Genomic DNA, 14,851 nt, shown 5'->3' with positions numbered 1-14,851 from the left:
ATTGAGATGATATAAATATTACAAAATTTTATTTTAATTTCTTTTCCCTAAACCCTCCTTACTATTTCTTCTGAATCAAAAACTCAATCATCATCGGATAGTTCTTCTTTGTGGCAGCTTAATTATGGACGATCATTTGCAATCGACTAGTTTTAGAATACGTGCATTTTAATTTTTATTTTTTGATAAATTCTGAGTAAATATATGGTAGTATTTGTTCAAAATAGCTCTTAATCATTTGATATTGGATGCTCATTTTCCTAACATTCACGGTGCTCGAATACATAATCTCAAGAAATAACAATAATTCATTTATAACTGAGATTATTTGATTCATGCTTTAAAATACATGCATACATGTGAAAAAAAAGGTATTTTTATTGGGTTTTGAATTCTTTGATAGACCATGAACTAGAGTCCAATATCAGAAGACAAGTGGGCCTCTTTTCATTGGTTTACTTAACGAAGTCGACTCAAAATTTGAGCGCAGAAACTCCCCAACCTTAAGGAACTGACTGCAAACTCAGTCGGTTACCCCATAAAAGAAGTAGAAAAATTCTTCAGTTTTTCTAATGCTCTAGACAAGAAGAAGAAGAGGAAGAAGCCAAAGATCCCAAAAGTCATTACTTCAACAATGTCAATCCCAATCCTAGAGACGTGCAAGAAAAGAAAGAGAAGGCTAAAGTTGTTCGGGTTACATTCATTTGCAGAACCTGGTTGCCCCATAAACCCCACCGGTCCCTTCCGAGATAACATTCGTTTTTTCATAAAACAATGTGCCGAGCCTGAAGATTACTGCGTCAAAGGGATGCCCATTTGGTGCACCCTTCTCGTTCGTGACAAGAGCTGCGTCGTCCCTCTTTACACCATTGAAGAGGTTGTTAACCACTCTGTAAACCCTTTCTGTGATCACTGCAGATGTACAGGTTTGCTCCTTTCGACCAGCTTTTGTTTCTTTCTTTTCTTCTCAAAGAGTGGGGTTTTCGTTCCTTCACATGATTCCGGTTTTGGGTTTCTTGTTTATCTTTCATTTGTATAGTTTGCAGTTTTGTTTATCTAAAGAAAGCTTGAATTTTATGGTAAACATGAACTTTTGACCAAGAAGAGAATGGAACTACTAGATCAAATAAAATAGTTACTCGAGTTTTATAATTATTACTAGCATCTGATAAGATCAATAGAATGACAATCTCTTGATTCCTCACTTTTCTGATCACCTAAGTGTAGTTAGCCTGAGAAATATAGTATTCAAATCATACGAACTTATGCCAATAAACCTTCACAAGCTGCTTTCTGAGTTTTGCTTCTGGTTGTCTACCAAATTTCCCCATCAGAAATGGTGTTATATTGATAATGTCTCGAATTTGAGTCTTTAATTCGATTAAATTATTGTATCTTTGTTTGAGGCCAATGTCATTTTCATTTTTCCCTGGTTCTGCAACTTTGGCATGTTAATGAATTCCAAAATGAAACATTACAAGTCTTCAGCTATATTAAGAATTAGCCATATTCTTGCCGTATGTAGTATGGTTTTTAAAGTTTCTCATATATTCAATATATCGTATACCTAAATCCAGACCAACTGAATGGATTCTGCTTAAGAAAGCTTTGCTCCGAGCTAAAACTGTTGCTAAAGAACTTTGGATGCTAATTATTCTCCCCAAATTATTAATTCTTGTATTAAACTGGCATTTATTTTCCTTGCTCTTGTGCTAGGTTGGAGCAACCATTTAGTTTCCAAAAGTAAGTATCATGTGGTAATACCAAATGACCGAGACTGGAATAAGCCTTTAGAGGATAGTGTATTAAACATTCAGTCCCATCTCTTGCATGGGTTGATTCACTGTAATGGATTTGGCCATCTCCTTTGCATCAATGGAATTGAAGGTGGTTCTAAGTATCTCTATGGCAGAGAAATCATGGATCTCTGGGATCGTATTTGTGAAATTCTTAGAGCACGGTAAAACTCCAAAACTGAACAATGCAAATTAGCCTAGTTCAGGACATTTATGAATGCTACTTCATGAACATTGTTTCACGTTTTTCAGGAAAATCTCAGTGGATGATGCATCGAAGAAGCATGGTATGGATCTACGTTTGCTTCATGGAGTTGCATATGGACATACATGGTTTGGTCGATGGGGTTACAAGTTCTTCCGTGGAAGCTATGGAGTTTTAAAGGAAAAGTATGATAAAGCAATTGAAATTCTCAGCTCCCAGAAACTTGACAAAATCATTCAAGATTTCAGTGATAGGGAGCAGAGCAGACAAATAAAGTGCATGGTTCAGCATTATAGAGACCTAAGTGAAAGCCAGTTGGTTACGATTCGAGATCTTTTCAAGTTTATGCTCACTATCAAATCTCGTAGTGCACTTCAGAAATTGGTAGAAGCTACTTCTGCTCCTTCAGCTTCTGTACAGAAAAATTCCACCCGAATATCATTCCATAAGAAGGACAATTCGAAGGAAAAATATTTGAGATGTAAGAAATTTAGCAGTGTCATTGCTCATATGGATAGCAGATGGCCTGTAAAAAGGCTAGAATTTGCAGCAGAGGTGATTGTAGATGCTTTGAAGGAACATAAATCTGAAGTCGGTCATGGTGGGATGACAAGGCAAGATTTAAGAGATGCAGCTCGGATGCATATTGGTGATACAGGTTTGCTGGATTATGTTTTGAAATCAATGAACAATGTCGTTGTTGGATGTCACATTGTGCGCCGTGGAATTAACTCAGCTCGGGTTTTAGAATATACGATTGACGACATAGACAATCCGGTTAAGACATCAGAAGAAAAAGAGGAGATGCATCAAAAACCTCTACTAGATGTTTCACCTGCTCCTGCTCCTGTCCCTGGAACTGATGGTTATAATGATGTGGTGTATCTGTATAATAACACACTACTGAACCATCCAGGATCAGACTTGCTGGAACTTGCCACTCAGGCAATTCTAGATAGTAAACACTTTGTGAAGGATCTGCTGTTTAGAGATGAAGATGAACAGTTGTTGAGATTCTTTTGCCGAGTCATGCCCAGATTGTTTGATGAAGAGAATATGTCTACCGAGACATCACCTTCCGGTGAACTTGTCATTGTTCCGTTACATGCCACAGTTCTTGACCTAAAACAAGCTGCTGAAAAGGCATTGAGGGATACTTATTGTATTATGGATAACTTTGTGGTGACAGAGATTGACAACCTGGATGAAATGGAGGATAGAGATGTGCTGTTTGGAGCTCTTGAATCAGGTGCAGAAATTCTGGTCAGAGGGAGTGGAATAGACTTGGACAGTAATCTGAGGCATGAAGGTGGTTCTGGTAACTTGATAGTCAGATGTCAATGTGGGGCTCGGGATGATGATGGGGAGAGGATGATATCATGTGATATCTGCGAGCTGTGGCAGCACACGCGCTGCTGTGGCATAGAGGACTCCGAGGCTGTGCCACCCTTGTTTGTCTGCCCAGGGTGCTGCACTTCTTTTGGACCACCAATGACTGACTCTCCCCTAGCATATCCGAGTTCAGATGGTCTGCTAGTGGATTCGGCCACTATTTACGGAATGGACTACGAGTACGAAAACTGTATTGGACTCCTACAATGATAATGGAATGCATTACTCAAGGACTAAATGATGTCTCATCAACTTGAGTGATCTCCATAAAATGGTGCTTCAAGGTTGCATAGTAAGAACATCTTGTCATACACATTGATTGATTCATCGTCGTCGAAGGTGCTAATCTGCATGTTGTTGGCTTACTCTAGACAGGTAGTCCAAATACTTTTTGACATCCAAAACAAGATTAAGCTGGGAAGTTTTAGGCAACAGCTTCATGTACCATATCATGAACCGGGAAACTATTAGTGCTTGATTTGCCGGTACGGCTGAGCAATAGATGTACGAATTCAATTCTTTTGACTTCTGAAGATTCTTTATAACAATTTCTATTGTGCATGCCTCAAAATTGATAAGCGAAAGCCTTTGTAGAGGCTTTTTTTGTTGTTGTAAATCACTAGGTTTTGCAGATGAATCTGTAATTTTCATAATACTATATCTGAAACGATATTAATAATGTTTTGAGGCAGTTTCTCCTTTTATAAATGCTTCATCAGTTTCTACCATTACTTCAATATCTTGCAAGATCTCCTTTTCCTAGTCCACCTTGATAACATCTCAAGTAACGGCAAAATCTGTCACAACTAGCTTTTAGAGAAAATTTGACTAGTGACCAAATTGAACAAAAAGAAAGTTTGGTTACCAAAGTAATTTTAGAGACTAAAATAATAATTTTCATGAAAATAATTTTTATCCCCTAAACGAATAAATTACCCCCAAAAATTTAGTCTGTGAGAATTATTTCCTAAATAAATTTAATCACCAATTAAGCTTCAACCACTAGAATTATAATAAGATCTAAATTAATTAATAATTAAAATTTGAGTAATATATAGCAACAATAATACAGCGGTATAACCTTACATATTCCATGACAATACCATGTCATTTTTAGTCTAATTAAATTTCCTGTTAATCCCTTCAAATTTGAATCAAATGCACACATTGATATTAAACACTGAATTTTTTTCCCCCATCAAAACAGAAAGTCAACAATCAAAATATGCTTGTTTCATGAGCTTCTTCCGTTCAAGCAAGCAAACCACTCAAAAACACTTCATATGAACACATTTCGTAAAGAAAAATGGGGAAAACACATTTTCTCACAATAATGAACAAATTAATGCCATTTGCATCATTTGAATCAGATTCCTTCATTGAATTTTTTTGGCAGACATGAGGCTCTTTGTTAACCAAATTGCCGTTTCTCTAGATGAGGCAACTTCATCCCCGAATGGTCGTAGTACACCAGAAAGCTCGTGAATTTTGTCTTGCTTAAGAAGCCTAGCACATAGCTCGAGCAGAGATTCCAATGCTTCGGCTCTTTCCTGACCTGGATTCTCCCATGCGGTCTTAATTTCATCACTGCTGAAGGCTGTAAGTCTGCTAAGTAATGACACGTCACTCGGTGTCAATTGAACCAGTCTGCCACCATCTTTCTCTGCCGTAAAGGAGCAAGTATTCATCTCTGACGTCCTTCCTACATCTTTACTTGGAAGCACAGCATTACTTTCCGATGAAAAGTGGCTCGCGTCGACATCTTCTGTCTTGGCATCAGGACTACTGGTTTTATTTGAAGAGCATCTTCGTTCTTCATCATTTTCATAAACAGTAGATGAACTTCCATCATCAGGGAACCCGTTTTTATCATTGCAGCTCATACCAGAAATTGTTAGTTTACTCAAATCCTCTGATCTGCCAAGAACCTTCACGTCAAGAACATCTTTCACTGCTTCTTCAAGAACCTGCATCTCACAAAAAGTTTCATAGTCTGTTTGGCATACAGCCTTTGTATCAGCTTTTGGCAAGTTACACACACTGTGCTCAGAAGCAGGCTCTTCGTGGTCGTCATTAAGAGAATTGAACGTCGTCTCTGAAATCGATTCCACATAAGCATCCTTTTGATCCGGTTTTTCTCCATTGCCAACACTCACATAAGAATCAGTTGACATTTCTTTGGAATCACTGATAGAGTTTGATATTTCAACAGCACAGCTAGTAGGATCAACCCTCTTGGTCACAAGGTTGTCTTCCATACAAGCAGTGGATGATGGCTCCTCATAACCCGAACTGCTTAGATGTACATCATCAGCCATTCTTCGAAATGCATGCATAGTTTCTTGTCCATTTGATACCCCAACATCTTTAACCCCCCTATATTTTCTGACGCCATTTCTGCTGGAGAATTATTTTTTAGGTGTCTTCTCCTTAGGGCTGTTTGTCGGCTTTATGGGAAGATAAACAGCAGACAGGATTCTGCAGCGAAGGAGGTGTGGCTGCAAATGGGGGTGCCTTAATAGTTCAGAAGCCTAAAATATCAGAATGCTTTCAATCAGTTTCTATATTAATGTTTAAAACTAGAAAGCTAAACACAAGGTGACTTGCACTCACAGTTGGCCTGTGTTCAGGATTCTTCCTTAGCATACTCTTGATTATTTGTTTCCTGAATCATTTAAGCGTTGTTTAAAAAGAAATGAATTAAGATAGGCGATGCTAAGTGAGTACATCCGATAATGAGTAAATGGAGTGGACCGGTCATTGAAAAACTGCTGACATATGTAACGAGGTGGAAAAGGATGCTTACAGTGTAGAGGAATACAAAATTGGGAGAGGAGAAATGGAGGATCTGTTGATCTTGTTAATGAGTCCTGCCATATCCTGTTGAGTTGTCAATGACTTTAGTTTATGATAGATAGCAAAGCATATTACAGAAAAAATGACAGTAGTTAAATGATATTGAGGCTATGCCGTGTTAAAAAACTCACAGGAGCTCGAAATGCTGGTTGATGTGCAGCAATCTCAAACATACAGCAACCTGGAATAGTAAGTTTCCGTCAATCCTGGTTAAAAGGATAACAGATTTTGTATCTCTGAATAAAGCTGTGAATTTCTTACCAAGTGACCACATATCAGATTTATATCCGTATGGTATATTCGCCAGCAACTCGGGACACATATAGTTGGGTGTGCCAACAACCTATTAAGAATATGCATAACAGGGAAAACAATTCGAGTCAATCCTTTAAAACTGGTTTTGACAAATTCCATAACCAAAAGTACTAAGACATTTAGTAACAAATCAGTTCTTATTCCAACCAGGAACACTTTAGAATTTGCAAATAGAACTTAATTCATTGGAGGAGTTCTAAGACGACCTAAGTTCAAGCAGTCTGGTTTTCTTACCAAAACCTTTATAAAAGAGATTCTTTTTTAAAATATTAACACAAGTACATACCGGGGAAGCAAGGTCTTCTGTTTTACGTAATTTTGCAAGTCCGAAGTCACCTGTACAGTCCATATAAGACATACATATCTTAGAAGACATGAAAAATGAAGGCCAAACCTGACAAAGAAACAGGGGTTCTGTTACAGCAATCCTTTTCCCTTCATACCAAGCCGAATGTCATTGTCCTTCATAAGGAATATGTTCGAACACTGAGATCAAAATACAAGTTAGAACATAGCATCACCATTTAATAGCTTGTCTTCACAAGAGGGACAAAGATAGAAGCAGTACTTTCAGATCCCTGTGAAGAACACGATTTGAGTGCAGGTAGTCCACGGCCAACAGCAACTGAGTCATCCATTTGCAAATTTTCTAGGGAGCAAAAAGAGAACAATAAGAGGGTAAATATCATCTCTAGCTTGTGCATCATAGAAGTAGCTCAGTCACGGAATTTATGCATTACCTCCTCGGGAAAGTGCATACCTCGGGCCTTTTTAATAAGCTCAGCCCTGGTTCCACAAAAATTGTAAGTGCCTCAAATACTCATTCATGTATCAAAAGCAACAGACAGCATCTGACATCTTTTATTAATTATTTAGTTAGGCAATAATCTGATTAAAGCTAATAACCAATAGTACATACATTATAACTACAAAATCCCACTTATTAACTTCAAAGCTGAGAAATTATTTTTTTCATATCATTAGACTGTTTCTGTCAAAAGACTAAATGGCTGAAGATAAGAAATATGCATTTTTTTTATCATAATATAGAATGTTCCTAAGACAATTAATGAACTTGAGCATTTCATCATAATCTGCGAAAACAGATCGATAACTCTTTTTATTTTAACTTACATGCCCCCTCCTTCACAGTAGCTGGTTACAATGCATATGTTGTTTCCCTGCAAAGAAAGGCGGCAAAGTAACAAATAACTGAAGAGTCAGTCACGGTCGGAACAACCTAAATTATAATATTGCTCAACAGCTCTTTCATATCCAATGTAAATCCAAAATATTGATACATCTCTTTCACCTTATCAACCCAAGCATCTTTGTACTCGACAATATACGGATTATTTAGTCTTGCAATCAATTCCATCTGCAATACAGCAAATGAACACATGAGACACATTCTCAAACATGCAATGACTTGAGATGAATTAAGAGTATTCTTGATTTCAGATATGAAAGTTTTGGTAGAAATCAAAGAATAAGCTGTTTAGACATTTTTTTAATCTTATTTGGCATCAATTTTACAATTAACTTTTGTTAGGGTCTGCAGGAAGTTGTCGATAATGAGGAACTCTATTTTACGGAGTTCTATTTATTTATATTTTACAGTTAGGATTATGTTTCTTAGAAGATAATATACGGTTTAGGAAAAATAGTTGGGAAGAAAAGAAACCTAGTAGTACTCTAACTTGTAATCCATGGCCTATAGAAACAGCAAGAAAAGTCAAAAGGCTATTCCAACCAGAAGATATATATGAGATTCGCATTCGAGTCACGTAAAGTAGAAGAATCTCTCAATCAAATCAGTGATTTTATCTACATCAACCTTAAACCAAGCACACATTATATCAGGGTTTCCTTGATGGACAGATAAAGATGGGAGGGGGAATGGCAGAGGTGTATGCTATGTTATTGGACTCGAGGTGAATATGAGTAAGTATCTTACAGGCATATAATCAATTTTTAATAAGTTTTTCATATATTTGGAGGATTGTACATCTTATTAATGTCTGAGTATGTGTTGTACACAAGTATTTTAAGAAAAATGAATAGCCTAGGTAACAAAAGTAGCAGCATATACATATTTTCAGACTATTTTGATGGTTGTCTTTAGTTTTCAAGCGAGTTGTGAGCAGGTCCGTGTTTGCATACATGCATAATTTGTTATCAGAAAGACCAAAAACATTACATCTAAAGGGAGAATATGTTAAATATATCCATATCGTTTTAGTAGATAAAAGAAAGAAAATTTTAAGATCACAGCTTTCAGAGAAGCAACAGAGTAGAAAATGGTGTGAACTCGGGTCTCAGGGTATAAAGCATCTGTTTGGGTAGATACAGAGGTGCAACCTAGCAGCTATCAAACATAAAAGGTGCCATTGTTGAACAAAACATCAACATCCTGTGATCAAGACTAAATCAAGATTTTAAGGTCACGATTTCGTTCAACCACAAGAATTTGACACTAGCTATATAACGTGGATGATCAAATGGAAAGTATTTAAATTCCAATTTAGTATGGAATAATCCATGCAACTTTCAGTCATCACAATTCACATGTTAATTACATAAAACAAGCATGAAGAGTGGAAATTTGGTTTTAAAAAAGTGACCTCTTGGTGAGCTGTACGCTTAAACTTGTCTGTTTGCTTGACCAGCCGAATCTTCTTCAACACATACCTAACAGAGTAAGAAAAATAAAAGAGAATCATACAAACTTGAGGCTAAAGTCAATAATTAATTGCTAAATGACAACATGTATTCCTGTAACGAAATAAAGGACACATATTGAGAATATGGTCCTCGTTGCTTAACCAATCCCAGAAATAATGGCTTTTGCACTCCAGAAATTCATTATTCAGATAACGAAACAAAGAACAACCTAACATTGTCAATCCCATGGAAATTTATAGCTAGCAACTATGATTATTTTTGAGAAATGAGACAGAGAGAGAGAGAAAAAACTTACTTCTTTTTCTCAAGTTTATGGAGAACAAGAAAAGCAGCTCCAAAAGCTCCTCTTCCAATCTGTTCTATAACTTCATAGTCCATTTTGGACTTGTCATCGCCATTATCACTCTCCATGGAGACCTTGAAAAGACAAAAGATAAAAGACCCAATCTTTAAATCATCAACAAAAATAAAAACCCATTCCAGAAATCTCAGCCAAATCAAGTTAATCAGCAAGAAACCCAAGTTCCAAAATTTGAAGGGAAAAAATACACCAAGAGAACAAGTTAAACACAGACCAAAATTATTGAAAAATCTCAATCCTTTGATATTATTGAAGCTCCTCCAAAAGTATGTTATGATCTTATAGGTCAAAAAGAAACACAGAAAGTTGAGAAAAGCAAAATTTGACAATGATGATATCACTGTGGAATATAAGGGGAGAGAGAGAGAGAGACTCAATAAAAGAAACATCCAATCAGTTACAAATATAATTAAAAGAAATTAAAGGGTTGATGACTATGTCAAATTAATTAATCAAGTGGGGAAGAAAAATCACTAAACACGGGGTAGGATAAAGTCGAGCATTACAGGATCCAAATAATACTTGTCATAACTTCATTGGGAAGTTAATAGATGAAAGATGCTAAGGTGAAATGTAGAATTTAATATACGAACGTGATATTCGCAATAACCGTTATAGTATAAGTTATGTCTCTAATCACAATAAATACGACAGCGATTGAAAACGCAACTGAAATTTAAATATTTGAAAACACCAAATAAATGGAAAAGATATTGCTCGCATTTGCAGATTCATGGGAGATCAAAATTCAATATAAGCATTTCCATACATTAATACAGCCAAAAGAATGTATCCAACCATGTAGTTCTGATCTTACCATGTCTTAAAAAAGACGCATAAAAACCCAAATTTAAAATACATATATACAGACGTGTGTAAAATCCCATCAGGGTTTTTGTGCAGAATATTAAAACCAACTGGTGTTATTATTGTTATATTTTTGTGATATGCAGCACTTGATTTTTGGTATGCTTGGTTGGCATTAGGTGCATTGATGGATTAGCTTAAACCTTTTTTAAAAAAAATACTTAAAAAATGAATTTCATAATGTGCACCTTTAACAATAATATTAATAACTGATGGGGCATAATAATCATATTGTTTTTTAATCTTTTGATGGTGGTATAATAAAAACTATTGGAAAACAAAAGTTTGGGTGCCAATGCATTCATCAATCTACCAAAATCTTCTTCTCGTTTGAAGCTAATTACAGCACTTATTTTGTTGCTTTGATTTAAAAGACCTATATAAACAAGTCTTAATTAAAAAAAGACTAAATTATACCCTTTTTTACTTTAGGTATTTAATTTTTTTTATTAAAGTATGTGTCTAATTTTGTTTACTCAAAACATGACACAGGGTGTGTTTATAAACTTTTTAAATTTTATGGCTGTTGTCAGTTGCAAGACCTCACAATCAGTCATCTCCTTTTTCGTTTCCTCAATCCTTAAATCCTAAATACTCAAATTCATAATCCACTCAATCACTTTCAACGATTGTAACACTTGGACGAATCTTTTCGCGCAACTACATCCAAAACCTCCCTTGCAATCTAGCAGAATAAATTTAAACACAAAGAGATTTTGAAACACTAAGAAATTTAAACATTTAGGGATTTAGGGTTTAAGGGGATTTGAAGATTTAGGAGATTAGAGCAACGAGAAGGGAGATGACAGACAGTGGGAGTCCGACGATCGGTAATGGAATTGATGCTTTGAGATTAGTGATTTAAGAAGATTTGTTAATTTTAAAAAATTTGAATTTTTTTAAACATAATAAAAATTTAATCTTTTTAAAATAAAAATTATAAACACGTTACATGTCATGTTTTGAGTGGTTGATAGATTGTTTTTAACGGTCATTAATGATCAAACACCTTAAACTTTAAACGCCCAAAATAAATAAGTATAGTTTAAATAATTATTTTTAATTAAGCCTACTAACAAATGCAGCTTCTTAACTTACCTTTTCTCACTGCATGTTTACATGTTTGTAAAATGTATGATTGGAAGTTAAATAATAAAAACTATCTAGATATTAAACATTGTGTTGTTGTGAGATTCCCAATTGAGTACCAAATGCAAAAATTGGACCCTAAAGATAAGGTGCATAAAAAGACTCTAAGTGTGCGTTTGGTTCACGGAATGTAAGATTACCAGTGAGAATAAAAGATTACCAGAGAATAGGATTACTGAGAATGTTATATTTTGTGTTTGGGTGGTTTAGCAGGAATGTAAGATTACCGTGTTTGGTTAAAGGAATAAAAGATTATTAGAATATATATTTGACCAAATTGTCCTTATTATATATTTGTATAATATTACAAAGTGTAAAATATTTATATATTTTCTTTAAAAAGTTAAATTCATAATATTTATATAATTTTTTTTACAAAATTGAAAATATAAAAAAGGTTTAATGAAAGGGTAAAATTTTTTTAACCCCTGAACTTCATATAAAATTTAAATTATAGATTTTTTTTGCAAATCTAAAATAATTTAAGGATAAATTTGTAATTTAACCTTCGTAGAATTTTTATTATTCAATGACAGAAGAAGGATATTTTTGAAAAAAAATAAAAATTTAAGGGCATTTTAGTCCAAATTGTCGGTAATGTTACAATACCTAAGGGAATGGAGGTAATGACATTCCCGGTAATATATCTCAAAAAATCTACTATTGGTAATAAAATATTACCGGGAATGAGATTCCCTACCAACTAAACATGGGAATGTGGGATATATCACAATCCTTGAACCAAACACCCCTACAGGGTCACTTTCACTTCCTCCAAAGATACAAAATCTTGTTGGGGGGCGAGAAAATGACCCAAATGAAGCCCTTTTTGCCATTCTAAGTTAAGCACTTTCCCATTCACCTACGCTATCATACTTGAATAGGGATATAAAAAATTGATCCGTGAGATTGATTGAACATGACTTGAGCCAAAATTATTTGTGATATGAGGAGGTGACTTGTAAAATTGATCCGACCATAAACCTAAATGTTTATTTGATTTCATATTTCTAGTCTTGATATGTTTACATGTGGTCATACGAGATAGATAGTGAGTTACTTGATATCGACTCGGTCAAAGATCGATAAATACTCTAATCGAATGGACTCGACTCGAGCTTGACTCGAATTCTTAATGAGTTTAAACAAGCTACTTCATACTCGACTCGAAAAGCTCACGAGCCACTCGAAAAATAATATATTAAATTTTTTTTTAAAAAATAAATTATTAATAATATTGACATTTGTGTGTTGATTTTTTTTTTTAAAAAATACAGTATAATGTATTTAAGATTCATGTTCAAGTTCGAGTTTGAGCTTTAATTGGGTTAAGTTTAAGATTTTTTATTTGAGCTTTTTGGAGCTTCAATTCATGGTTTCGAATTCGAGTCGAGCTTGAAAATTTTAGGCTCGTGAGTTTTCGAGCCGAGTCGAGCTCAATTTCAGAGTTTTCAAGTCGAGTCAAACTGAGCAATACTCGAACTCGACTCGACTCGTTTACAACCCTATTCATTCCTCGATCCATCTAGAGGGGGTGACCGTGTTCATGGATTTAAATTGTGGTTGTGGCTATATTTTCGATCGTGTTGTATTTATCACGATTACTAACATAATGAATATTATTATCATCATTGTTGATATCACAGTCGTAAATTTTTTGTTGAAAATTTGCATAAATTATTGTAAAATGTAATAAATGTAATTGTCAAAATGGGCTATTGAATTAAAAAAAAATTACAGTAATGGAACAATAATTAAAATAATGGTTCGTTATTATTGCAATTAATAGTTAACTGTTAAATTACGGTCGCACTCCACTGCAATTAGTGTGATTTCACTTTATACCGTTATTTTCAACAATAATAATTTTAGATAATTCCATTACCATTATATAACGGATATTATTCTACTTCCTTGTCGTTATTTAAATATTTGATCATGTAATTTCTTTACTCCTTAGCTCACATTCCTTGCTCCTTGGCAAGTTGGACCAACTTTTAGAGCTCTTTTTCCAAACCTTTAAAAATTAGGCAGGTCATGGTGCTCGTGTTTGGCCATTGAAGTTTTTCTTGTACCCTATATCTTTAAAGGTAATGTACACAAATAGTCCATCAATCATGTTATTTTATTAGGTATCTCGGCTATTAAAAGTTATAAGATAATTCTTCGATTATATAATGTTATTTTGTTGAGTCCTTCAACTATTAAAAGTTACAAAATGGTCACCCTGATTACTCATATATTCCAAACTCATCATTTTTCGTTAAAAATGACGATCGTCTGAGTTGGGCGTTAGTCTGCTGATCGAGATATGATAAAATCATATTTTAATGATATCTATGGGCATCACCGTTGCTTTCAAGCATTAGTTTGATAGTATAATGTTTCAAGTACTAACTCGATGGTGTAATAACGGAGAGTCAATCCATAAAATACATCTCAAACGGTTCTGTGATCAAATTTTATCATATCCGGTCCACATGTTAATGTCCATCTCAGACGGTCGCCAACTTTTTAACAAAAAAATGATGATATTTGAACATATGAATAGTTAAGTAACTATTTTATAACTTTTAATAGTTGAATGACTCAACAAAGCAATATTTTATAATCGATAGATCATTTTGTAATTTTCAATAGTCAAGAGACTCAATTCTATAGTCAATGGACTATTTATATATTTTATCCATCTATAAATTACTTGGAAACAACAATCTTTTACCAATTTATTTTATTTTAAGATCACTTCACATAAGTAAAAGTCAAAGTAACATAATTATATCATCTTGTTTTAATAAGTTGAAGCTGCTAAGGGACATATCCTAACCTACTGTTATCTTCAAATCGCTAATTATTAAACATAAGGGTAAATTAAAATACACATTTAGTACTTAAATTATAAATTTTGATTTATTTTAATATTTAAACTTTTAATTTTATCAAAATCATACCTAATGTTTATTTTGCGTTTCATTTTAGTACCGATCGTTAAAAAACTTAATGCGTTTTGTACCTAAATTATCAGTTTTGTTTTGCTTTAATACATAAACTTTCATTTTTTTAAAAAAACTTAAAAAGATTAAATGTTATTTATGGTTTTAAAAAATTAAAAGTTTAAATACTAAAATGAACCAAAACTGACAATAAAAATACTAAACACGTAGTTTACCCTAAACATAATCATTCAACCGGTTATTGCTGTTTTAGCGCATGATGTTTGAATAG

The 14,851-nt window shown here is 34.2% G+C and overlaps 1 protein-coding gene and 1 pseudogene across 1 annotated transcript; one reads left to right on the top strand and one right to left on the bottom strand.

The window, feature by feature from the left end:
* The first annotated feature begins 539 nt into the window (after positions 1 to 539).
* On the top strand, positions 540 to 3,603 carry LOC120212257 (PHD finger protein MALE MEIOCYTE DEATH 1-like). The gene is made up of 3 exons (XM_039210628.1): positions 540 to 926; positions 1,717 to 1,960; positions 2,049 to 3,603. Exons 1-3 carry the CDS (start codon positions 635 to 637, stop codon positions 3,601 to 3,603), a joined length of 2,091 nt encoding a protein of 696 aa, XP_039066559.1. The 5' UTR covers positions 540 to 634.
* Positions 3,604 to 4,661: 1,058 nt separating this feature from the next.
* Positions 4,662 to 9,987, bottom strand: LOC120212288 (annotated as a pseudogene).
* Between the last annotated feature and the right edge of the window lie 4,864 nt (positions 9,988 to 14,851).

The sequence above is a fragment of the Hibiscus syriacus genome, unplaced genomic scaffold (assembly GCF_006381635.1).
Source record: "Hibiscus syriacus cultivar Baekdansim isolate YM2019G1 unplaced genomic scaffold, ASM638163v2 tig00110009_pilon, whole genome shotgun sequence".
Lineage (NCBI taxonomy): Eukaryota > Viridiplantae > Streptophyta > Magnoliopsida > Malvales > Malvaceae > Hibiscus > Hibiscus syriacus.
This window is presented reverse-complemented; position numbering and strand designations above follow the sequence as displayed.

Bases quoted from the DNA above. Each gene is read 5' to 3' on its own strand.
- LOC120212257 (XM_039210628.1), top strand. From the start codon at position 635: ATGTCAATCCCAATCCTAGAGACGTGCAAGAAAAGAAAGAGAAGGCTA. The intron at 927-1,716 runs GTTTGCTCCTTT...CTCTTGTGCTAG, and splicing joins TGATCACTGCAGATGTACAG to GTTGGAGCAACCATTTAGTT. The intron at 1,961-2,048 runs GTAAAACTCCAA...CACGTTTTTCAG, and splicing joins TGTGAAATTCTTAGAGCACG to GAAAATCTCAGTGGATGATG.